This window comes from Cryptomeria japonica, chromosome 7 (genome assembly GCF_030272615.1).
Source record: "Cryptomeria japonica chromosome 7, Sugi_1.0, whole genome shotgun sequence".
In the NCBI taxonomy this organism is placed as follows: domain Eukaryota; kingdom Viridiplantae; phylum Streptophyta; class Pinopsida; order Cupressales; family Cupressaceae; genus Cryptomeria; species Cryptomeria japonica.
In genome coordinates, this window is record NC_081411.1 from 850,899,450 (window position 1) to 850,926,822 (window position 27,373).

At 37.7% G+C, this 27,373-nt stretch overlaps 2 protein-coding genes across 2 annotated transcripts; both read left to right on the plus strand.

The window, feature by feature from the left end:
* Window positions 1–3,182: 3,182 nt before the first annotated feature.
* LOC131028913 (uncharacterized) lies at window positions 3,183–3,596 on the plus strand. Its single transcript, XM_057959288.2, has one exon. The coding sequence runs from the start codon at window positions 3,183–3,185 to the stop codon at window positions 3,594–3,596; it is 414 nt and encodes a 137-aa protein (XP_057815271.1).
* Window positions 3,597–10,437: 6,841 nt separating this feature from the next.
* LOC131028912 (uncharacterized) lies at window positions 10,438–10,851 on the plus strand. Its single transcript, XM_057959286.1, has one exon. It carries the CDS (start codon window positions 10,438–10,440, stop codon window positions 10,849–10,851), a length of 414 nt encoding a protein of 137 aa, XP_057815269.1.
* Window positions 10,852–27,373: the final 16,522 nt, after the last annotated feature.

Here is a 27,373-nt window from a genome sequence, read left to right on the forward strand (position 1 = left end):
TATTGCTAGCTTTAAAGTTATAATAATTGAACATGCCTCTAGAGAAAAAAATTTGGTTGCGGATGGCCTGGCAAACCTAGGCGTTAATTTCGAAGCTCAAACCATTTGGCACAGGGAAGATAATATCAATTTTAGTATTAAAGATCTCCTAAGAAATGATAGATTCACGGGGAAAGAAGGACTGCACAATAATGATAGTTGAAATGAGTATTTTATGCATTTATAGAAAGGTTATGATTACTTGGCAAAATGGTAGGATCGTGATCAAAGATATTAACCCTCCGCACACTTTATGGGTTAACATTTTCAAAATTTCAAGAGACAACGGGAAAGAAGCTTTGAGTTTGCAGAAGAACAGAGGTGACATTTTGAAATTGAATATGGGAGGGGATCTAAGGAGGGAGGAACCAGATAACATATCCAGATGGAAGGAAATGCCAAAAGTATGGACGAATCTAGAAAAAGGGTCCCTGACGAATTTTATGGAGAAGCTGGTTGATTACGATAAAGGTAGGGTTAATCTTGCAGTCTCCAAAATAACTGAAAATTGGAGTAACAGGTCTTTTAAAATCCATGGTGTGAGGTTCAAATTGGACGCGGGCCTCATTGCGACTGTAATAGGTATGCCCCACTCAGGTCTCAATTTTTTTAGAGATCTTAAAGTTTCCAATAACGCAATTAAACTTTTTCCGCATAAGGAGAAGGAGAGGGCTAAAATAGGTAAAGCCACGGGGGGTTATTATGATGCCTCCAACATCAAAAAAATTTAGGGTTGTGTGTTGAATGCTATCATGGAATACATAACAGTGGAGGGTCGTTTTACTAGGGCCCATACTTGTCATTTTGTGCTTTTAAACCACTTTAGGCATGAGAAAAGGGTGTCCCTGCCCTACTACCTCTTCAGGTCTTTGTCAAGGTCTCTCAACAAACACAAGAAGAATCCTTCGAACCCGGTGCTTCATTGTGGCCTCATTATGCTCATTTATGAGCACTGCAAAATCCTTGCCATTCAACAAAACAAGAGATTGCCTGCTTCTCCAGGGAAATGCAAGAGAAAGCTGGAGGAAGGCGGACCTAGCAAGGAAGAGTTGACTCAGAGCAAAAAGAGCAAGAGTGCTACTGGGATGAAAACCCAAGAGGACAAGAATGACACAGAGGATACCGAAAAAGATGGCAGTGAAATGGAAATAGATGAGTCTGGAGGTGAGGAAAGTTGGAAAGATGAGGATGTGGGAGCAGAGGAAGATGAAGCCAAGGACGTGTCCAACCAAGATAGTCCAATTCACAATGCTAGCTTAGGCAATGTCAACAGCCAGAATATGGCGAAGAAGGATGATAAGGTTAATGAGGAAAAAGATGAACAACGGATTTTGAGATGGAGAAGAATAAGGAACTAGAGAAGGAAATGGCTAAGGATAGTCTGAGTAAGGATAAGGAGGGTGCTGCAGAAGGGTTATTCCTGGATAACGTCAAAAACCTTACCGAGGCTAGATTGGGCTTTGACAGGTGGACATATGAATTTTTGAAGAATATGAAAAAAAATGGTAAGCAGATGGATGAGAAAAGGAAGGAAGACGATAGGAACCAGAAGCAATGGAAGCAGGACATGGAGGAAAAAGCTAAGAAGATGGAAGCTCAGATTGACTATTTGAAAGAAGGTAAAGCGACAATGAAAAACCTGCTGGGAATGATTCCGAACATCTTGACTACTATTACAAAGAGCCTAGAGGAAATCTCTAAGGTCCTTGAAAGCTCCATCTCTCCCAAACAGGTGGTGGACCTCAACATTGATGAAGATGCTATCGAGACTGGGATCAAGGATTCTACTCCCGGTGGAGCGGCAACGAGAACTAGGGCGAGCCTTAAGAAAGCTACTGTGGCGTCTGCTAAGGAAATCCCTAATCTTAGGGATAATATCAAAGAATTGTATGGGATTAGCAGTAACTTGGCTAATGCCCCGAAAAACATAAAATAGTGCCTTTTCAGTGCTTTGTCTGGTTTGGCCGGTTGTTGCTGGTTTTTTGGGGCTTTTCTGCTGGTTTTTTCTAGTTGCTATGTTGGTTTTTCTTATGTATGTTCCTTTTGGTTTCTTAATGCTATTCTCTCATAAGGATCTTTTGTAAAAGGGTTTCGGGGCCCCTTCAAAACCTATTTTTATCTTAATAAAAAACATAACTTTCAAAATTTAAAATAATGGACATAAATATGTGTAATTGATTTTGTGGATAATGAATAGTTATCTACTATTTTGATCTAACTTTTGAACCACAAAACTTGTTCTATGTATTGGATGTAAAATAATAAAATTTAAATAGGGTAGTTCTTAGAATTTAGAAAATTGATCTTACACCACACATTATTGATTCTTAGTGTTGTAGATTTGATTTTTCAAGTGGATTTGAAAAATTTGACTATTACATCTTTGACATGTTTTGCCTTGATGTTAGATGATCTGAAGGGCTAATGATATATAAATAATCTTGGGATAATCACTAGTTTATAAAGGCCAAGTTCACCAAAGTTGGATTCTTGATTAGATTGGCATTATGATCATTAAGAATATTAAATACAACACCCTTTTGTCATGTAGATGTTTTAGGATAACTTGGTGTAGACTTAGAGTTTTTATTAAGTGGAATAATTCTCTTCTGAGTAGATATGGTTTTTGAATATGAAGTGCTTGTGAATTATTACAGATTAAATATATTTAAAACTAATAAGCCGTTCTGATTGGCACCGTTCCTATAAGAATCAATTATGCAAACTAATTTTTTATTGGCTCATAGACGAGAATGGATAAATTTTGAATTTGTACTTTTAAATTTAAGGAATCATTTTTTCATGGTGTGAGATCACTTTCACACATCATTAAATTAACCTATACAAAAGAACAAATCAGCATACGCACAAACACTTTGCCTATCGTCTTCATTGGGCACACCGTCCCTGAATCAAACACGACCGACGTCGATGATTTCAGCACAGCTTATACGTCTCATTTGAAGAATCTCTCTGATAATCCCATCCACCAATGAACCAACTCATCCGGTGGAATCAAAGAAAAAATGTCCAAGATGGGCGATTTTCCAAAGGACAGAAGAGCAACTATAAATAACATAACAAGAGAACCACTCAAACCCATCCTAGTTCAATCAGATAAAACTTGAAAGTGATAAGAAGACATGGCTTCAGAGAAGGAGGGAGCTGTGGTGATGAATGGGCACGCAGAGGGGTTAAAGCAGGCGGCAGCTCTTCTGAAGGAATTCGGGCTTCCTGAGGGACTGTTGCCTCTCGCAGATGTGGTTGAGGTGGGCTATGTGAAGAGCAGTGGTTACATGTGGATTTCTCAGAAGAAGAAGGTGGAGCACACTTTCAAGCTCATCTCGAAGCAGGTCAGCTACGACACTGAAATCCATGGGTATATTCAGAATGGGCGTATAAAGAAACTGAAGGGAGTGAAGGCCAAGGAGTTGCTCATTTGGGCTCCTGTGGGTGACATCACTGTGGAGAGCCCTCCCACTGGGAAAATACAGTTCAAGAGTCTGGCCGGCATAACTAAGACCTTCCCCGTTGAGGCCTTCGCTGCAGGCCAGTGATATATGCCTCGCAGTCATGAAACCTTCTTATTGCATACACCTGCTTTGTTAGTGAATCTGTGCTTCGAATTCGGTAGTATGATTATTCTAGCAAGATAGTTGTAATATTTTCTGGTTCTCCCTTGTATTAGATGCACCTTGATCTAAGAATGTCTAGAAGAATAAATAATGTATGATTTGCAAGTATTGTGGAGTGGGTAAAATGAAATGGAGATTTTTTTTTTTTTGAAATATCTAAGATATTGTGTAAGAAGACATTAACAGGAAGGTTACATTCAAAAGATCAAAATTGAGAATTATAGAACATCTTCTCAATTTAGATGTTATAACTCAACATTGAATACCTTCATAAAGCATTTGGATTTAAGAAAATGACCAATCTGATTATTATGATGGAATCTATGATGCATAAGATCTACAAGAGGTGTAGGGTTTCTTAACCATGAATAAGGAGGATTGAGTTTTTGCTATAACTTGTAATTTTGATTTGTAATTTGTGTGTATGAATTGGTTTTTTGTTTTCAATTTTTTTAATATTGAAGGTATGAGATAAAGGTTTGGAAGGCTCTTTTATAAGTATTCTTACACGATTAGCTTATTTTCAATTAAAGTTTGATAAGTGAATTGTATAGGTGCACTCTATTTTGCAAGATCAATAGAATCTTGAGCATCTTTGGTTTATGGTTTGTGTATTTTATGTTTTTTTTTTCTTCATTATTGTATTAAAATTATATGGTTTATTACATGTCTAATTGGATTAAAATACTTTACAGTTAATATTTTTATTGTTTCATTCACTATGTATTCAACATTTTGTATTAGATTTATGTCCTGATTTTAGTGTGGGATGTCTTTCTTTTAGTGTTGTGAGTTTATTGGTGTTGTATTGAATGTATTTGGTTTAGTGGTTTTATAAATCCAAGTATGGCTAGACAAATATGACAAAACAATTTCATTTAGAGATTAAGGAGTTTATGACTCTAAGTACAAGTTATCAAAACTAAAAATAAATGACATTTTTGAGGAAATATATCAACGAAGAGTTGTAATAGAGAAGAAATAACATACACAAATATTAGATGAAAATTAGATAAATTTTGATAAAAAGGTTTGAGGAACAACACAATTGATCTCTAATTCCATCCTTTTGAATGTTTCTTAAGAAATTAATACAAATAATTTGTGAATAAAAATACGCTAAATCTATCAAATGAAAAATTTAATTAAAAATACATTTAAAAATAAAATTATATTCCTTAAAAATAAAGGAAATTTGATAATCAAGCACCCTTAAAGTTTTAATATAATCTTGAACCAGTTAGAAAGTATATATATATATATAAATATAACTATAACTTTTCCTTTACCTAAATCTTGGAAGAACCTAATAGTCGCAAAGGCTTCTAGTGGTAAAATATATTGATAGGGATTCCAAGGATGTACTACATGCTTGAAGTGAACCCATAAAAAATAAGATAAGAAGTATGATGATAAAGAGATGTAAAAAAGAAATCCTAGTAAGAGTAGGAAAAGTGGTGCCATGCGAAGAAGGGATGTATAAATAAGAAAAAGACTTGAAAATTCTCTTCTAACAATATGATACATTATTTATTGAAGCTAACATTTCTAGTGGTGAATAAAAAATATAGATTTATATATCTCATTGTAAGATAGGGAAAATATAGTCCATCTTATAAAGTTATTAATTTTCTTAATTGGAAGATTTCACTATAATACTCTAGTATTATAGTATTAATCTATTGTTCAATAAATAAAATACATTTTCTACTATTTTCAAAGAGATTATTTTAAATTATCCTAGAAGTTTGTTTTCAACATGGAAATGCAAATTCACTAAGTCAAAATAAGAGTGTTGAATTGAAAAATTCCTTTTAATGCCAATTAAGACATAAACTCACAAAATTAATGCCAAAAAAAGAGAAATATGCAACTTCACTTAGTCAAATGTTGGATTTCTTTGGTTAGGATGCTTGCATGATGTACTATTGTCCACATGGATATAGCGATGTAAAACAAAAAAAAATCACTTCATTCCTCAAATCTTGTACCCAACTACACAAAAAATAAGGAACACACAAATAAGTTATTCTAGGTATGATGAACAATTAAACAAACTATTATAAAATAAAATTTAATGAAACATGAAATGACAATTAGAAGGAGAATAATTTAAAGGAAAAAATGTATTGAATGCTCTTTTATAATAAATAGCTCTAGATAACAACTTGCAATTTGAGAAGAGGATAAATTTTGAGGTTGCTAAAGAGCTTGTCATAAATGGTAAAAACCCTATTTTGGTATTTTGGCCTTATGGGAAACAAATATGTATTAAACAAATACAATAATATATGATTTTATTCTAAGTGTGTGTAGGAAGGTAGAAGCAATGACAATGATATGGATGCAACCATAGGGAGTAAAAACTAGTATATGTGAAATTAATAACAACAAAATGGGTATTCCAAGATGCCAAAGGAAAGCAATTAAACATTATATGATAATAATGCTCACAATTTCATGCTACGTTTAACACACCCATTTTGGTGTATGTTCTCAATCATGAGTAAACATGACTGTCAGAGTCCTTGATTAGCAAAATAGGTCAAATTTTATAGTACATGGCCCATTGGAACACCAAATGTGGGAGAACTATAGAGCCTAGTGATAGTGTCTTACATAGTTGCCTCAACTTTTAAAGTTCAATTTCAGCTTCAAGCCTTTAATGGACATGAATTTGTTGTTAGCCTTCCCCATATGGTTATTTGTGAAAAGGTGTTAGTTGCATCTAAAAGAAACTCATTTTCTCACTTGTAAAGTACATAATGATCTAAGAAAATCTCTAGCACAATCAAAACAAGATCAATCAAGCTAAGAAGTCTAGGATATTATCGAGCTCATTTTTCTTATGAATCAAGCATTTTTTTTCTTATTTATTGCTATTACCATGTTATGTACTTATATTTGTAGAACTGCATCATCATCTTGTGTGGAACCCAAGTAAGGGCTTCACATCTAAGGTATCATTGTCTTATGTTATTTTATGAATTTTCTTCTCTCATGGAGTACACACTCTTTATCAACATCATTATTACTATTGTGGAGGTGGGGACACCAATACAAGGTTTGATCAAGGGAAGCCCCTATAGTACACAACTTTTTTCTCTCTTTTGCGTGTACATACCTAGTTTAAAAGGATTCAAAGTATGATAGTGGAATGGACAAACATAATAGGTTTCTACAAACATTTTAGATTTTGAACTACATAAACCCTAGAAAAATAGTTCCCAATGCTTTAGTCCTCTTATTTCCAAACCAAATTTTGGTGATAGGTGTCCAAACTCTTAATCAAACTATTCTTAATCTCTATTTCCATCTACACAACACCAAGACACCAACACCTTCTTAGGATTAATGTGACATTTATCTTGCGAATCCTATGAAATGGTTCGAACATCCTGTGAAATTATCCTAAGGCACTTAAGGTGAATTGAGAAATTATTTAAGAATATTTATTCTCTCTATTGTTTGTAATACATTCATAAGAGGTAATGGGTTTACACTAGTAGTGGTAAAGGTGGTTTGTGAACACATTTATTTAATATTGTTTCCTCATATGCGGATACCTAGAAAGGCATAATTAATGAATTATGAAGTGGGTACTTGAAAGAGGGTAGCATATGATGATATATATACCAAGAGGACACGATAATAAAGCTCCATATGAAACTGACACCTTTTCATAAAAAACCATTTAGGGAAGGCTAATAATAAGGTTATCTCTTTCTAGCACCCACTGAGAGAGATGAGAAGAGAGAGAGAGAGAGAGAGAGAGAGAGATGAGAGAGAGAGAGAGAGAGAGAGAGAGAGAGAGAGAGAGAGAGAGAGAGAGAGAGAGAGAGAGAGAGAGAGAGAAGAGAGAGAGAGAGAGAGAGAGAGAGAGAGAGAGAGAGAGAGAGAGAGAGAGAGAGATTGATTTAGAGGTTTCTATCTCAGTTTTGTTGGGATCTTAGTTCTTGATGGGAGGCGTGTGGGGGATTTTCTTGTAGAATATAATAATATATATTTAAAATATATAGAGAGAGGGATATATAAGGGGTGAGATAGAATAGTAGCTATGTATTTTTTTTTATGATAAGCATAATACAAGAACATTAAAACATACTCATGTTATAATGTAGACATGTTATAATGCACTCACATTATGGTTTGATAGCAAGTGAGCCTAGGCTTGATCACTACCAAGTCATAATACGAGCACATTATAACATGCTTGTCTTATGCCATAAATGGACCAAAAAGTGTTTATGGCCATTTTTTGGCCCCCCATTGTATTTCACACACCCCTAGATGAATGTGAAGATATATTTCCTCCATGGTGATTTGGAGGAAGATATTTATATGTCAAAATTATGATGCTACATTGAAAAAGGTGAGTAAAATTTTGTTTGTAGATAAAAATCTTTGTATGGTCTTTAGTAACATTGTAAGATGTAGCATCAATTTTTATAGATATTTGTGTTGGGATTAAATTTTTCGAGGTCCAAATCAAAAAATTACATCTATTATAAGAAAGAAAATAATTGTTATTATTGTATTAAATATTAAAGATATATTATTCTTCGACAAGAGAAAGTATATGATTTATGAATTAAAGCCTCAAATTTTAACACAATTTGAGATAATGGACTTAATGGTGGCCAATTTAATTTTAGGGATGGATATTAGAAGAGATAGAACTCACAAAAAAATTTGGTTCGACTTGAGTATGTGAACTTTATGCAGTAGTGATTCATCATGTTAGTTTATTTTTGTATGCTTTATTCTAGTAAGATGGAGGATATATATAACTCATACTGCATGTTAGTATTGTGAGCTTAATATAAATTATGGTTTGCACAAAACTATACATCACCCAAGTAGTGGTCATCTTGAGCCATTTCATGGCTGATTTTAGATGAATATATTGTGATGTAGTGAAGAGGCTCTTTAGATATTTAATGGGTTAACTTTGAAAACTCATTTTGTTATCATGGTAATTATATAGGAAATCAAATTTCAATGACTATTTATAGATTTGTGGATTCAAAGTAGGTTGAGGATGTCTATAATAGAAGATTCACCAGTTGATACGTTTTTATTATGTTTGGTGGTACTATTAATTAAATGATTGACCAATAGGCTATGGCTGCTTTTCCACTACAAAAGTATAATATGAAAATTATTTACACTTATAGGGAAACATCTACTTTAATTGATTGTGTTTAGATGTAAAGGTAAGTCTAGGAGCTTTATAGTTCTCTATGACACTTAAGAGTGTCGTAAGTCTAGTGAAGAATCCAAACTTTCATGTGAGGATAAAGTACATCGAATTCTAGTACCATTTTTTCTTGTGGCATGGTAGAGGATATGGGGGTGATGTTATCTAGAAAGTTGACACTTTGGAGAATGTTGTAGATACATTGATGAAGCTAGTGAGCACATAAAAGTTTAGGTGGTGCCATGAGACTATGTGCCTCTTGACCCTAATATTAGTTTGTAAGTGTTGGTTCTTTCTTTGCTCTTGCAAGGTATTAAAAAGGTAGAACAATATTATAATAAATGTCTAAACCTTGATATTAATGTTAACTATATAAAGAATGTGGTTTTTAGATTGAAATATAAAAACTCAATTTTTGGGGAAAATAAATTTTGGGTTGCTTGGTATTACTTTTATGGATGTCTATTTGTATATCTTTTTGAACTATACAAATTTAAAAAAGGGGGCCTAATTACCTTAATGATTAAAAGTTATATGCTATAGAAGTTGAGTTTCATCTACTAAGCATATAAGAATATATTGAACATAATAAAGAGTTGCAAAAGGGAGTTACAATTGTTGATCAACTTAAGATGTATGTTATGCAACATCAGATGACACATTTGAATGGAGATACTAAAACAAAATTGGAGTGCTCAAGTTGGTGACTAGATTATGATGCACACATAATAGGTAGAAGAAACATGTTGTTCTTAACTTGTGAATTAATCTTGAGATTTGGGTGTGGGTTTTTTAACTAAATATTTGGGTACCAACCTTTTTGATGATTTTAACACATGATTTTGTAATTACCATTTGATGATTTTATATACATCTTGTATTTAGAAGATGCTCGAGATGATATATTGAATAATAAGTTAGTAAGTATTGTTATAGTGCTAACATTAATTCAAATCTTTGATTAATTATATTCTTATAAAAACTTATTTTTCAAATGTATTGTAACCATATCTAAAATAATAAATAATATTGTAAAATTACTTTGATTTGTGACTTTTCCTTTAAAATGATTTTCTTCTCTCTCTCACACACATATATATAAAATTTACACAATTCTCTCCTTCAAATATAATTCAGGATCCAAAGTGAGAGAAAATGTTGTGAAAAATACATCTGCATACTCAAACGAGTCAGCATAGGCACAAACACTTAGTCCATTGTCTTCATTGGGCACACCTTCCATGAATCTTTCACTGCCAAATTACTAATGTTAAAATATAAGTCTAGAAGAAAGTCCAAAACCAAATACGGCAAATGTCGAACCATACACTTTATATGCTGCATCTTTAACTTTCCCTCTGGCTACTCCATTCACAAAGGAACACAATCATCCAGTGAAATTCAAGAAAATTTTCTTAACATGGTGGATTTTCCAACGGTCCGAGAGCAACTATAAATAACTTACACCCTAACCTCTCCAAACACAAGGAAATAAGAGAGTGCACCCAAAACTCAATCGAAACTTGCTTATCAGCTGGAGAGAATAGAAAGTGATAAGAAGGCATGGCATCAGAGAAGGAGGGAGCTGTGGTGATGAAGGGACACGCAGAGGGGATAAAGCAGGCTGCGGCTCTGCTGAAGGAATTCGGGCTTCCAGAAGGACTGTTGCCTCTTGCAGATGTGGTGGAGGTGGGTTATGTGAAGAGCAGTGGTTACATGTGGATTTCTCAGAAGAAGAAGGTGGAGCACACTTTCAAGCTCATCTCTAAGCAGGTCAGCTATGATACTGAAATCCATGGGTATATTCAGAGTGGGCGTATAAAGAAACTGAAGGGAGTGAAGGCCAAGGAGATGCTCATCTGGGCTCCTGTTGGTGACATCACTGTGGAGAGCCCTCCGACCGGGAAAATACAGTTCAAGAGTCTGGCCGGCATTACCAAGACCTTCCCCGTTGAGGCCTTTGCTGCAGGCCAGTGATATATGCCTCGAAATCATAAAATCTGCTTAGTATTACATAGATTATCTTAACGACCGGCTCCATCCGCCTGCTTTGTTCGTTGCTTTTATTAGACTGTGCTTTGAATTATTAGGTAGTATGGTTATTTTAGCAAGATAGTAGCTTTTCCAATCCCGTCTTGTGTGAGATGCATCTAAGTTTGCAGCTGTTGTGGACCAAATTACTGCAAAACAATGGCTAAGCCGTATTTGAAGAGGTGCAATGTTTGTGAATTTGTTATTATTGAGTATATTTAAAATTTACTTTGCAATTCGTGCTTATTATTACAAAGATAAGTAAAATATATATTAGTTTTTCTGTGAACTTTTAAGTACATTCCTAGTATTATCATGGTGAATGGTTTTACCTACAAAAAAATATCATTGAGATTAATTCTTTGAATAGTAGTAAATGTGGATGTGAACGCGCCTTCAACCATAGATCATATGTTTAAGAAGTCCATAAAGCAAGAACAAAAGATTAAGTCTATCACTACCTCAAGGAACAAGTTCCACGAAAGGTTTGGGAACTTTGAGGTACCTTTATTCAAAAAGAAGAGTTTTGAACTATAATTAGAATTCTAAGGAAAGGAACAATGGTGATGCAAGAAGGAAACTCTAACCTCTGCCAACAAACTCAAACTCAAAACAACAAAACATAAGCATAGACTATCTGCACACATGGATTGCAACAAATTAACATACTTATATTCTCATCCAATCTGCTACACAAAAGTTACGTCATGGCCATCCGTTGGACTCTCTCTTCTGTACTATCAACTATATGAAACCCAATATTTGTGTAAGGGGCTGCTATCTCAGGGAGATCAGTAGGCTTCTGGGGTTGTAAGTCCCTTCCGATTCTCAGCAGGTGGAAGTTGTGGTGATTGACAAACGGTTAATGCCAAGCTACAGTTGTGTGAGAATTGGACGAAAAACTTATATAGGGGGAAGCAGAGTACCCCGCCGTTCATGAGAGAACGTTTCTATAGTGTGCTTTACTTTCCCAGGCGAAGGTTCATGGTGGAGAAATCCAAGGAGGACCAAAACAACATTCCAACGAGCAAAGGTGTTCAGAGCGATTGTAGACCAGAGGTGTGAAGTAGAAGTAGCAACAGAGAAGCAGTGAGACTTGGAGTCCCCGTTCAAGGAGGGGGCTTGGGTCGTGTACTGGGTAAGTCATCACGGGCTCACGAAAGAGTCAGTGGTGCGCCAGGTTGAGTTCCGAAGGAGATTGGGTCTTTGTGGATTGGGAGTCTACGTGAGAAGCTACAACTAGGGGCGAGGTGCAGTGGTATCTGTACCGGTGTTTCAAGAGTGGACGCAGATCCAGGAGTGGGAACTTGTAATCAGGTGCTTGGGAAGTACTCGGGGTAGTGACCAACGACATAGTTGGAATTGTTTGTAGACCGGGCCAGGGGCCATTTCTTCAGATCAATAAAGCTATCTTATTGCCCCAACATTGTGTTCATTGTGTAAGGATTCTGCTGTGCAAGTTTGTACGTGTGTGTGCAGGTTTTGGAGCTTGGGAGTGCTTATAGGCGTAGTCTGAGTTCTTGGAAGTGCTTGGATCTCACAGACAAGTACCTAAAAGATCGTCGGTGCCGCACGGGTAAATCTAGCCCCGTGACAGTTGGTATCAGAGCACAAGGTTTTTGATACCCCCAAGCTAGCACACTAAGGGTTCAATTTTTCAGCAGTTATGGCCAGGGGTGGGGATGTTGACAGGGAGTCAGAAGGAGAGTAGGGCTCACCCCGTGCTCACATCACTGAGAGGTTCAAGACAAAGGAAAGGCTTATTGATGTGACCAACCGTTTGGAGTCTTTGGAAGATGCAGTGTTGCCAAGGCGCATGGAGACTGGAGAAGGACGATTGGACTTAGCTGAAGGAGATATCAAGGATCTCCAGATCTTGTATGGACAGGATCAGTAAGAACGAGTTAGACTCGAAGACGAGTTGAAGAAGGCTCTCCTAGAGATCGAGTTTGTCAAGAGTTGTGTTTCTCAAGCAGGGATTACCAAGGGAGCAAGAGTGACACCACCTGAAAATTATGAGGGTGATCGAGATGATAAGATCATGGAGAATTTCTTCTTTGACATGGGAAGGTACCTAAAATCCATGAGGGGATTGACGGACGAAGAAAAGGTGGAAATGGCCACAAGATTCCTCACTGGAGCAACTAAGCTTTGGTGGAGGGCCAGACTTCAGGACATGGAGGCTGGTAGGTCGGTAGTCAAGGTAGACACATGGGATGAGTTGTGGAATGCACTCAAGGAGCAGTTCAAGCCAGAGAATGCAGGTTTGACCTCCTTCAAACAACTTTCAGACCTGAAGCAAATAGGGAAGATCAGAGATTACGTCAAAGCTTTCCGAGTCCTTATGCTGGAATTTCCAAATATGGATCAAGATCTTAAGTTGTATCACTTCTTGAAAGGTCTGGCACCATGGGCTCATAACGAGCTCCAAAAGTTGAAGGTTCCAAATGTTGAGGATGCCATTTCAGTCGCGGATCGACTGGTTGACTACAAGGATATGCCGAAGGCACAGGGTGCTTCGAGTGGATCCAACCCTCCGAGAAAAGACAAGAAGTAGTTCCAACCCAAGGAAGATGGAAAGTCTAAGGGAAAGGGGGACTCTTCTAGTAGTAAACAGAGTGGGACAGGAAAGTCCTCAAATGGTAAAGGTTCCAACAAAGGTTTGAAAGACGCAGAATCAAAGAATGACAAGAGAGGGCGTGGGTGTTTCATCTGTGGAGGCTTAGAATATTGGGCGTGAGAATGTCCACAGCGACAAAGGTTGAACTCTACACAGATGGCAATAGACCAAGATGGTCAGATTGCGGTGATGGGTGTGATCCAGCGTTTGGGTGCAGTCAATTCCACCGAGTAGTCTAGGGCTACGACTGTCGAACCTGAGAACCAAAACAAGTTGTGTTACGTGGAGGCCCAGATGAGTGGGAAGTACACAGTGGCTATGGTGGATTTAGGAGCCACTCACAACTTTATCTCAGTCGGGAGAGCTCGAGATGTGGGGTTGAAGGTGCAGGCTGATGCATGCTCTTTCAAGGCGGTGAACTCCCCATTTAAAAAGATACATGATAATGTCTGGCACATACCACTGAAAGTCGGCTCGTGGAAGGGTCGCATGGATCTGACAGTGATCGAAATGGATAATTTTGAGTTGATTTTGGGTCAGGAGTTCTTGAAGATCGACAAAGTTGCGGTGATACCTCACCTAGATTCATTGGTGTTTTTGGATCCGAAGCAGGCATGTTTGGTGAAGATGACAAAGAAGCGACAGTCTGGGAAGGCTCCGATGATTTCAGCTTTGGGAATGAAAAATGTGGCCAAGAAGCATGGTAAGGAACCGATGTTTCTAGCAGTGCTACTTGGAGGTTGGGATGAACTTGAGGATGTGCAGGAGACACCCATTCCACTTGAAGTAGAGGAAGTCATTCTGGAGTTTAAGGACACAATGCCAGTCAAGCTACCCGCTCAACTCCCAGAGAGGAGAACTGTAGATCACAAGATTGAAATGGTACCAGGGGCGAAGCCACCAGCACAAGCTCCGTATAGGTTATTTGGTCCAAAGATGGTAGAACTGAAGAGGTAGTTGGAAGAGCTGCTTGAGGCGGGTTACATCAAGCCATCCTGTTCTCCGTATGGGGCACCCGTGTTGTTCCAGAAGAAGAAAGATGGAACATTGAGGTTATGTATCGACTTCAGGGCCCTAAACAAGTTGACCATCAAAAATAAGTATCCCCTTCCTCTTATTGCTGACTGTTTTGACTGATTGTCTGGGGCAAAGGTCTTCAACAAGCTTGATCTTAAGCAGGGCTACTATCAAGTGAGGATTGCAGCGAGAGACGAGGAGAAGGTTGCATGTGTGACCAAGTATGGGTCATATGAGTTCATGGTGATGCCATTTGGGCTATGCAATGCACCCGTAACATTTTGTACACTCATGAGCGATATGTTCCGACCTCTGTTGGATAAGTTTGTGGTGGTGTATCTGGATGATATACTAGTTTACAACAAGAACACGAAGGAGCACAAGCAACACTTGGCAGAAGTATTTCAGTTGCTCCGGGAGAGCAATCTTTTTGTCAAGAAGGAGAAATGTGCGTTTGCTCAAGAAGAGGTACACTTCTTGGGGCATATCATTGGAAAAAGTTTCATTCATCTAGATCTAGAGAAACTAAGAGCAATCCGGGATTGGGAACCCTTGCAGAATATTCATGAAGTGAGGTCGTTTCTTGGTTTGGCAAATTACTACAGGAGGTTTGTTGAAGGGTTTTCTAGATGTGTTGCACCCTTAATAGAACTTCTAAAGAAGGACCGGAAGTGGAAGTGGTCAGACAAGTGTCAGATGGCCTTTGAGACACTCAAGGAGAGACTCACGTCGGCGCTAGTGTTGGCATTGCCTGATTTCACGAGGCCATTCGAGGTTCAAAGCGATGCTTCAGACTTTGCAGTTGGAGGGGTGTTGATGCAAGATGGACTTCCAATGGCTTATGAGTCGATAAAGTTGCAGGATAGGGAGAGGAATTACCCTGCCCATGAGAAGGAAATGACTGGGATCGTTCATTGTCTTCAAACTTGGAGGCACTATCTCTTGGGAACGCAGTTTGTGATGAAGACAGACAATGTTTCCTGAACTTATTTCAAGACTTAGGCAAAGCTGACTCCAAAGCAAGCTAGGTGGCAAGAGTTCTTAGCAGAGTTTGATTTTGAGATCCTCTACAACCTAGGAAAGAAGAATGTTGTAGCGGATGCTCTAAGCAGGAAGGGACAGTTAGCTGCTATTGAAGGGGACCAGGAGGCACGAACCGAGGCTAGCTGAGTGGAACTATTTAGTGAGGTGTTGGAGTCTATCAAGGAGGGTTATCTGATGGATCTTCAGGCGGCGGAGCTGTACAAACAGGCTAAGGAGGGTAGGACTTGTAAGTTCAACATCAAGGATGGGTTGTTGTTGTTCACCCAGGATCGAGTTTACCTTCCGAAGTGGAAGAATGTGAGGAGGGAAGTTCTCAACGAATGTCATGATAGTCTGTGGGTAGGCCATCCGGGACATAAGAGAACCCTTACATTGGTTGAGAGAGGCTTCTACTGGTAGAACATGAGGAAAGATGTGGATGAGTATGTCAGGAGCTGTCTCATATGTCAACAAGATAAGGCGGTAACAAAGCCTTCGGGAGGATTGTTGCAGCCCTTACTCGTACCAGTGAGATTGTGGGCAAGCGTGAGTATGGACTTCATCACAGGGTTGCCAGAATTGGATGGGTATAGTAGTATCATGGTCGTGGTTGACAGGTTCTCGAAGTATGATGTTTTTGTACTGTGCAGAGCCGAGGATGCTGCCGACTACTTCTTCAAGAATGTTGTGAAGTATTGGGGTGTTCTGCTGAGTATCATTAGTGATAGGGATGCTTGCTTTGCCAACAATTTCTGGAAGGAGATGCAAGCTAATTGGGACAAAGCTGCTCATGTCGATGAGTCATCACCCAGAGACAAATGGTCAGATCGAGAGGATCAATGGGATTCTGGAGGATTATATTAGGCACTTTGTTTGGTCAGACCAATCCAACTGGCCAAAGTTGTTGGACCCAACGCAGTTTAGCTACAACATGCAGAAGAGTGCATCGAGTCAGTATTCACCTTTTGAATTGGCTACAAGGCAACAACCATTGACTCCTCATACGATTTTGAGTGGATATGTCGGGGACTGTCCGGATGAAAAAGATAGGTTGAAGGAGTGGCAAGATCGAGTGGATCATGCGAGGCATAACTTGGTCAAGGCCGCAGAAAGAATGAAGCATTATGCAGACTCAGGGAGGAGAAATGTGGAGTTCAAAGTTGGTGACAAGGTCTTTCTCAGGATGGACCCAGTTTAGTTTAAGACACCCAAGGGGTTGAGTTTATCACTTGGTCGTAGATTTGATGGACCATTCACAATTGCAGGGTGGATTGGGAAAGTTGCATATAAGATGAAGTTGCCAACGCATCTTAGAGTCCACAATGTTTTCCATGTCAGCCAACTCCATCCGTATCATCAGGATAAAGAGGACAACATCAGGAACATACCAACCCGAGGACCAACATTTGTCAAGGATAGGCCGGGACTAGATGTAGAGGAAGTGATCATTGTAAAGGAGAGAGGATTTAGAAACAGGAAGTGGAGAGAGTTCTTAGTTCATTGGTAGGGTCAGTCCCAAGAAGAGGCGGCTTGGGAGAAGGCTGAGAACCTCTGGAAATATGAAGCCAAGGTTTTGGAGTTCTTGGAACGAAACTCTAGCCTCCCCTTCTAAGTGTAAACAAAGTTGGGGGCCTCTGTAGCAGGAGTCCGAGACTATGTTGCCGGCATCGAGGACGTCGCCTATTTAAGTGGGGGAGGATGTAAGGGGTTGCTGTCTCGGGGAGATCAGTAGGCTTTTGGGGTTGTAAGTCCCTTCCGATTCTCAATAGGTGGAAGTTGTGGTGATTGACCAACGGTTAATGCCAAGCTACAGTTGTGTGAGTACTGGACAAAAAACTTATATAGGGGGAAGCAGAGTACCCCGCCGTTCACGAGAGAACATTTCTATAAGGTGCTTTACTTTCCCAGGCGAAGGTTCATGGTGGAGAAATCCAAGGAGGACCAAAATAGCATTCCAGTGAGAAAAGGTGTTTAGAACGATTGCAGAGCAGAGGTGTGAAGTAGAAGCAACAACAGAGAAGCAGTGAGACTTAGATTCCTCGTTCAGGGAGGGGGCTTGGGTCATGTACTGGGTAAGTCGTCGCGGGATCACGAGAGAGTCAGTGGTGCGCCAGGTTGAGTTTCGAAGGAGACTAGGTCTTTGTGGATTGGGAGTCTACGTGAGAAGCTACAACCAGGGGCGAGGTGCAATGGTATCTGTACCGGTGTTTCAAGAGTGGATGCAGATCTAGGGGCAGGAACTTGTAATCGGGTGCTTGGGAAGTACTTGGGGTAGTGACCAATGACATAGTTGTAATTGTTTGTAGACCAGGCCAGGGGTCATTTCTTTAGATCAATAAAGCTATTTTATTGCCCCAACATTGTGTTCATTGTGTAAGGATTCCGCTGTGCAAGTTTGTATGTGTTGTGCAAGTGTGTGTGTGCAGGTTCTGGAGCTTGGGAGTGCTTACAGGCGTAGTCTGAGTTCTTGGAAGTGCTTGGATCTCATAGACAAGTACCTAAAAGATCGTCGGTGCCGCACAGGTAAATCTAGCCCCGTGACAATTTGTGCGTTTTGTTGGGTGTTCTGTTGGGTTGTCTCTCTTGGACTCACATGCCAATTAACTTCACTTTTCTCCTAAGGCCCTTCTCTGGCCGATGCCCACACAACCCCCCATGCTCCTCATTGCACTCTTAATCTGCATCTCCATTGTTTAATCTTTCCCTTTTATGCGTGGCTATTCTTCTTCTTTTCATACAACACACATTAAGCAGATCGATCCCCCTTCCCCGTTGAGAAACATGTGTCTCAACCTTGCAGTCTTTTTCTGGAAAATTCCAGAATTTGTTTGAGGTAGTTTTCCACATGTTTATGCATTGGAAAATGGTTAGTGAGTTGTTAAAAATGAGTCTTGTCCATAGTAGAATATAGGTGGGCCATTTTTAGAGCCTTAATGACTCATTTTGTGACTTTTAAGAGGGTCTAAGCTAGGGGACAAAATTATGGACGGGATTACTATTTTAACCTGGTTGTTTTTCCATTTTGGAAATGTAAATGTCAAAAATGGGCACCATGTGGCATGGTGGTTAAGCCCATGGTTTTGTAAAACCACAAGTGGTTTCCAGGTTGTAAAATCACTATAAAAGGAGGGCTTGGGGAGGAGTTTGATAATTGAGTTTTTTGCAAGACTGGATGATAGAAGGAGTCTCTCTGAGTTTGAGTTGTGGTGATGCGCTCCTGTAAGAACTTGCATTGCAAGTGTATTGTAATCAGCTTGATTTGATAATACATTGTGCGAGTTTTGGAGGGTGGGGTTTTTCTCCCAGAAGGGTTTCCCCACGGTAATCACTGTGTTATGTGTTCATTGCTATTTTGTTTATGCTTTATTGTGCATTCCTTGATATCTTAGTAATATTTAAGTTGAAAGTTGCATAACCGTCCTCTCAAGATTAGCGTAGGAAGCGTTTCCGCACACCTTTGCTTCCTTACATTCCCAACGCATCTCTCATGTTATTTCAGGCGTTGATTTTCTAATCTGTCTTTCCACGCACTTCTACAACTCATATCTGCATTTCCTTTCTCTTTCCATCCGTAACCTCATCCACACCTCTTCTCTTATCATGTGCTGTCCCTTGAATTCATTGCTCTCTCTTATTATGCCCTGTGCATCAAATCCCACTTTCTGTTTCCTTCATTGAATTCCACTCGATTCCCATCTTGAGGCGTTTTACTTTACCTTCGATGCCCTTTCATTTTTCCAATAAGTGGAATGGTCTTAAATGCATTGTTTGTCAGTTTCTAAAGCCTTTTCAACAAATACGTTTTGTATATATTCCGCAATCATCGTAGTATAAGAATTAAACATTTCTTAGAGACATTTTGTCATACAGTTCAGGTGCCTGATGTTCTTGTCTTATACATAGCTATTATTCTCTCTCTTTCTCTCCCTCTCCCTCTATACCTCTTTATCTCTCTCTTTCTATCTTCCTCTCTCTATCAATTTTACATAGCAATTATTATAATCTATAAGACAAAGCCCCTACACCTTCCATCAAGAACTAAGATCTAAACACCCCCCCCGCCTCTCTAAAATATATTGTCTTAATATTTAATTAATTAGGATTGGGAGATAGAGCAAGAGATATAAAATATATCTCATTCTATCTATCCCTCTACCTCTACATCTTTATATCTCTTGCTCTATCTCCCAATATCTATTCATTCCACCATATCTCTACATTTACCTCTATCTATCTCTCTACATTTTTCCATCCCTCTCCCTCTATCTTCATCTCTCCCTCTATATTCCTCTCTCCCTTTTTATCTCTATATATACATCTCCCTCTTTCTCTTCCTGTATATCTATCTATATATATATATATATTTATATATTTATATATATATATATATATATATATATATATATATATTTGCCTCTATATCTCTCCATATTTATCCTTTTATCTCTCCCTCTCCCTCTCTCTCTTTCCCTCTCTATCTCCATCTTCATCTCTATATTCCTCTCTATGCGTCTCCTTGTTGGTAATGAAGCTCGATTACCTGCTTGATTCAAAGGTCTTTTTTATTTGTGTTTGTATATGGTGAAAATGGATAACAATAATAACAATATTGAAAGGCTAAATGAATTCAACCACAAAACCCTAGCCTAACAACAACAAAGATCAACCATAACATATGAAGATTACCTAAGACAATGCAAATCAAATGAAATCACAAAGATTATACCATCACATGTCCAATAGGGTTTTGATCTCCATTCTTCCTATCTCCATTGATCTTGCTTGATATATTTGCTCTCAGATTTTATGTGCACAAGAGCTCAACAAAGAACAAAATGTGGTTGTAAGTAGGATTGTAGTGTAGTCAAGTCCTTAAGATCATTCATTAGGGTTTGATAATGAGGGAAGCATCTCCTTATATAGAAGACACAATATGAAATGGAGGGATAAGATTGAGAGGTGTAAAAGGAGGTCGGCTATGATTAGAGGGTAGGTAAAAGAAATAATAAAATAATAAAAGAGGTAGGTAGTGTAGGAATTAAGAGATGAATGACATGTGTCATGGGTAGAAAAAGGTTAATGAATTAATTAAATAAATAAAGATTTATTTAATTAATAGAAGAAGTGGGATAATTAAATAAATAAAAATATTTATTTAATTTAGGAAAAAGGATAATTTAAATAAATAAATGTATTTATTTAAATGAGAAATAAGGCTAGAAGAGGATAAATGAATTAATTAAATAAATAAAGATTTATTTAATTAATAGAAGAATTAGGCTTAGATAATTAAATAAATAAAATATTTATTTAATTAGACATGACAATTTTAGGTGTCTACAGTGTTTATATCTTAGTTCTTGATAGGGGGTGGCAGTGATTTCTCCTCCAATTTCTGTCCCCAGGGGATCTGGGGGGGTTCGTGAAAATTTTGGGATGCCCCCTAGTGGGTGTTTGAGGAAGAGAAAGAGATCTCAAGGGGTAAAGATATATTTTAGGATTAAGGTGTCATTTACTTTGTAAATAGACATGGTTCCAATATCCTTGGAGATTGTCTTAAGGCACTTAGCGTGTGCTAAAAAATATTTTATAATATTTACTTACTATAGTTTGTAATACATTCATAAGGGGTGATGGATTTTAGTAGTAATGGTAAAGGTAGGTTGTGAATACAATTATTTAATATTATTTTTCCAAACATGTGGATGCCTAGAATGGCATAATTAGTGATATGAGAAGTGTAAAGAAGCTAAGCAACGAAAAAATTGCCTACACTAACCTTGAGAGGAGGGTAATGCAAATTTTTTTACAAATCTTTACAATAGTTACAGAAACTTAACAAAAATAAACATAAATAGCATACATATCACAACATTGTGATTTACATGGGGAAAACACTTTCAAGAGAAAAACCCCACAATCTAATAGCCGCCCAATATATTATTCAAAAATCAACAACAAATTACAATGTACTTGCAGATCAAGCTTCTCACAAGAGTATTACCAATGGAGATCTAGAGGTAACACAACAACTATCAAACTCTAACGATACATCACACTACATAGTCATAATACAATGCCCTTATAATATAGGCTTGCCTTCTAGGGTAAACAAAGAACACAAGATATCCACTGTTAGATCTATGAACTAATGATAAACAATCAAGATTTACAATGATAAGTTATACACAAAATATGGCTTTATTAACTATGAAGCATTCTAGGAGCACTTTTGTGGCACACAAGATGCACTAGTTGAAAAAATCAACCATTTCTTATCCAATACTCTAAACACACTTAAACACGTGTTTTTTTAGTCATCTACACACACCAGTACAATATTTAGCATTCTAAATTCACCAGTATAATTTTCATTATTACTACAAGGTTGAGACACCATTTTCCTAAAAAATCTCCCCCTTGTTGAACACCTTGTTAGAGTGACAGAAGGGGTTACAACATTATTGTTCAAAGACTAGGGTTCGAGAGGCCCATAGGCTCTAAACGCCATCTTAACTTATTTGTGCTCACAGTCTTACTTAAAGACTCTACAACATTCACCAAAGTCTCTACCTTAACTGGCTTCACCTTGCCATCCTCAATCATATCTCTGACAAAATGACACTGAACATAAATGTGCTTGGTCTGGGCATGAAATGTCGGATTCTTAGCTAAGCAAATCACACTTTGACTATCACAATAACCTGTTGCTAAATTGTTTTATTCCAATACCTAAACAAAACCTCTTAAGCCAAATGGCTTCTTTACAAGCACGTGTAGCTGCCATATAGTCGACTTTGGTAGTCAACAAAGCAACCGCAACCTATCGCTTACTCATCCAACTAATTGCACCACCAAATAAAGTAAATGCATAGGCACTAGAGTGGATCTTCTGCTATCAACATCACCTACCTAGTATGAATCCACACAACCATGAATATCAGTAGAAATATTTTCTCGTATCAAATTATAATGATAAGACAAAGAATATTCTGAGGTACCCTTCAAATATTTGATGTCCCTTTTAACTACATCCCAATGAATTCTACCAGGATTAGACATATATTTGGAAATAACTCCCATTGCTTGGGCAATATCTGGTCTAGTGCATACCATAGCATACATCAAACTTCCAACTGCACCCTAGTAAGATAGTCTCTTCATGTCTTCCATCTCTAATGGGGATACAAGACAATCTAAAACAAATAATTTTATTCCAACTTGTTGGTAAATAGATTCATTTTTTTGAGATAATCGTGAGAATGACCCTTTATGCCCAAAATGGAAGACAAATAAGTAACTAACAATTGGAGAAATTGTTTATTAGTTTAGCAATTTTCCTCTAAAGTTTAGAGGTACAACTTCCTCATACAATATAATTGGGTTTTTAGGGGTATGCTTTTAACCAGAAAATAGGAAAGGCAAATTGACATCCGCACATAGCCATGATACATATGTGATTATGGATTGGGAAATAAAGAGAAACAAAGAAAAATGACACAAAGACCATTTACTTAGTCCCCCACTACAGACAAACAAGAGGAAGATTTAATATTTTCTCTTCCAGATATATGAATGACCAAAACTAAAAGGCAAATCTGTAGTCAATGGGAATATACATAAACACAAAGATTTAACATATATTTTCTCCTTTCTTTTTATGCAAAACAAATGGCTCAAAGACCATTTTTCCCCTTTACATTTGGTTTGGTACTTAAAATGAACCTTGTTGTAGATGTAGATGTTATTATGTTATGAAATATTATATTTTTTTCATTAGTGATTCATGTATCTTAGATCTTGTTAGGAGAGTTGCATAGTATTGATGTTAGGGAACTCATAAAGGACATAGTTTTCAATGCATGTTTATCTTCCACTTGTGCATTGTAATGGTTAATTATATGATGAGTTAAAAGATGTAATGTATTATGTTTAAAAAATATATTGCTATATCATTTTAGTTGTTAGTTTTTATATCTCTTGGGTTACTTAGCGGGGTGTTATAGATTGCATAAATTCTAACCAATGCTATGTTATTCTTGTAGCGTCCTAAAATTGCGACACTTGCAATTTCGACCGCATTTGGGTCTTCACGATGGCAACGCAACACGCAACCTGAATGGAGACCCCGAAACCTGATTATGACACCAAAAACTGCATTTTCTTGCACCCTGGCCTGAACCTCCTTTGCACCCTGCTGTCCCGGGAGGTGGGACCAGAGCGCCCAGTGCCCTGGTCCTTCAGGACCAGGGCGCCCAGCGCCCTGGTCCCTGGGCCTATTTTGGGCCCGGTCTCCTATGGGGTCTCGGGTCTTTTTGTTTGCAAATTGGAAATTAACTTTCCTGGTCGGCCTAAGGTCGGGAAAATCAGTCTATCAACCCTAATTGGCAAGTATATAAACTACATTTTCCTCTCCCATTTGGGTAAGAAGGATATATGATATACAAGCGTGGAAATTATACTCAAGCATTCAATCATTCAAGCATTCCTTCCAAGTCTCCATTCAAGGCTAAGTGTTGCATTCAAGACAAGGATTCAACCATTGAAGAGGAGATCACTTACAACATACAACATCTATACCTTCGCACATAAGGATACAAACATCCTTACAACAAGGTATTAGTACTTGTTTTACATTACAGACATTTACATTTACAGCATTGCTCATTTCTTGGTTAATTCCAAAACCGGGGTTTGACCTAAAGGCAAACCCCTAATCCCTAACCCCCCAATCGTCTTCGCTTTTCTGTGTGTAGGTTGCAGGTACGCGGTTGAAATTGAAGATCTGGAATCCTTGTGCAGAGACGAACAGATCCCCCTTCGTTTCGTGGATTTTTCGGAGGACCGTGGCGCTCGGGCGCCATCGTCCCGACAACTTTTGCTCAAATTTGCAGGACAGCGCCGTATCGACATTTTACTGCTAATTCCAGGTCCGCAGCTTCATACTGTATCCCTATCTCAGTTTATAAGCGAATCTTTGTCACTTTCTATGCATTCCTAGCTTAATTCTCCTATGCACATTCTTTACAAAAGAGGGTAGCCTTGCTGTCATAACCCTTGAAACACATTTAGCATCCAATCTTGCATTGTGTGGGATTGGATCTTGTGGGTTTCAACCCCTCTTTTGAATGTAAAGTCTCTCCCCTAAGTGAAAACCATCAACCCTAGAGTGACTCTCCCTTCTCTCTGCTCGGAGTTGGAAGAGGGGAAGAGCAACTAGGGTTCGATCGTGATTTTCCGCTTTACATTTTGGTGAACCCGACGTGAACATCCTTTCTGATTATTCATGGTTAGATCTGAAAATTGGATTCCTTGATTACATTTCCATGTTTGATCTTTTGCAAATTTTAGAGGTTAATTGCATAAAAACCCTAAATTTTCTTTTTAGTAATTGAACTTGTGAAATGTTTAATTATTAATGCTTGTTTCAGATCTGCCCTTCTATTACAAATTATCAATTCATATTTGTGCTTTAATTTTGAAAATTAAGTGGTTAAGTGTTAAAACCCTAATTTTTAAAACCCTAGATTGATTCAACCTTTGTTCGACAATTTCACTGATCAGAACATCTCCAAATCAGCTGTAACTTTGGATTCCGCAGTAAAATCACAATATCTTTCATCCCTGAAAATTTGGAAAAAAGTTACGAGGACCGTGTGCACTCCGAGCGCCATCGTCCCCGACATTTTTTCCGAAATTTCGGGAGCGAGATCTTACTGTATTTTCCTGCTAAAATCCAGAATTTTGGCTGATTTTATCAATTTTAACACCTTCAAAATTACAGTCAAAGTTGGTCTAGGGATTGCTTGGATTAACGCTTCTAATCATTCAAAAATTGTTGAAACTAAAAATTTTGTGTCAAAATTGTGTTCTTACTGTCCTAAATTTGAAAAGTGTGTTTGCATTCATTAAAAATTTCAGTGCTTTATTTAAATTCTTGCAATTTGTGACTTTTGAAATTAAGTGCTTAATTACAACAACTTCAATTTCCGCTTTCAAAATTGAATTTTGCGTGAAATTGAGTCAACTTTTGAATTTCAAAACTTGCATTGCTTTCGGTATTCCCTCTAAAATCATAAAATTCAAAATTTCAGTTTCCCTCTCTTTTTCAAAATTCAAATTTTTGCATTTTTCGACAATCTTGGTAGGGTTCAATTTTGAGATTGCAACTTTAATTTGGCCTATCTACAGATCGTAAAAGCACTCAATTTTTTCAGATTAGCTCTAAAATCATCATAACTTTCATCCCTGCAAATTTCGAAAAAAGTTGCCGGGACCGTGTGCACTCCGAAGCGCCACGGTCCCTGACATTTTTTTTGAAATTTCGAGAGATTGTCCTGATTATATTTAACAGCTTAAATCCAGAAGATTGGCTAATTTTACTGAAAATTGCTACCTCTAAATTCAAAACTTTCTCTCTCTCTCTAGTGCATGAGTTTTACAACAATAAGCCCTACTTACACTATTCCTGTTAGACGAAGCCGTAGAATTAAGTCTTTCCGAGGTTTAACTACTGAGGAGATGGAACCTAATTTGAATAGCCTTTTTAACGAGGACATGGGTAATTCCTCTAATCCTCCTAATGATGAAGAAGCTCTCCATGAGGTTTCTGTAGAACAACTTTCAAAATTGGATAACCAATTTGACGATTTTCGACACTGGATGTCTCAAGAATACCCCGATAGTCAAGCTCTTCCTTTAATTGAGGGTCTAAAACGTATGCTTCAAAGTGATAAGAATGGAATTGATATTTTGCGTGGTATTGCACACATTGTGGATTCAAATGTGATGCCTATGAAGAGTTGCGCTGAAACTTTAGGTTATACACAACCTCCTACACAAGTCAATCATTCTATTCCTTTGACAACTTCTATTGCTAGCATACCTACCTTTACATCAAATATAATGACTACTTCTATACAAGACATTCCTCCTGTGATCACTAGTCATGGGGGCAATCCTCCCTCTTCAATTAACCCTCTTCCTTCATTCAATCCAACTTCTTCATTCATTCCTTCAGTGAGTGTCCCTATTATATCTCCACAAATGAACATGACGCAAGGGGGCAATTCATCCAATCATTCCATTCCTCCTTGTAGTGTTCCTCCTGTCCAATCATCTCCTATGACTAACTATCATAGTGTCCCAACACCTTACTCTCTACCTTCTTTCAATAACATAACACCTCCATCTCAATCTAACACATCTAATATGAATTCTTCGACTGAAGCGACCATTAACAATCTTGCACAAACTGTCTCTTCTTTACAACAACAAATTGCCTCTATGAATCAATCTAAGTTTAGTGTGCCCACATTTGATGTTGCGAGTCCACTTTCTCTTGACATTGTTCGAGCTATCCCTCCTAAACATGTTGAAATCCCGCATTTGGAGCTTTATAATGGTAAAGGTGATCCTCTAACACATGTTAAGACTTTTCAAACAATATGTACTGATTTTGCTTATGACCAAAGGTTGCTTGCAAAACTGTTCACTAGAACATTAAGAGACAAAGCCCTACAATGGTATTGCTCATTGCCTTCTTATTCTATTACTTCTTTCGAACAACTTGCAAATGCTTTCATTCAACAATTTCAAAACAATATAAGTCCTAAAGTTACTTTGATTGATTTAATGCATTGTAAACAAGGTGTTAAAGAGAAAGTGACTGATTTCATTGGTAGATATAAGCATTTGTATGCTCAAATTTCCTTTCCAGTGCCTGACAATGATATTCAAAGAATCTTTATTTCTAATTTACAAAAAGATATTCGAGACAAACTTCTGTTTTCTGAGTTTACTTCTTTC

What these genes read in the sequence shown, in the direction of transcription:
- LOC131028912 (XM_057959286.1), top strand. Translation starts at nt 10,438, where the DNA reads ATGGCATCAGAGAAGGAGGGAGCTGTGGTGATGAAGGGACACGCAGAG.
- LOC131028913 (XM_057959288.2), top strand. Translation starts at nt 3,183, where the DNA reads ATGGCTTCAGAGAAGGAGGGAGCTGTGGTGATGAATGGGCACGCAGAG.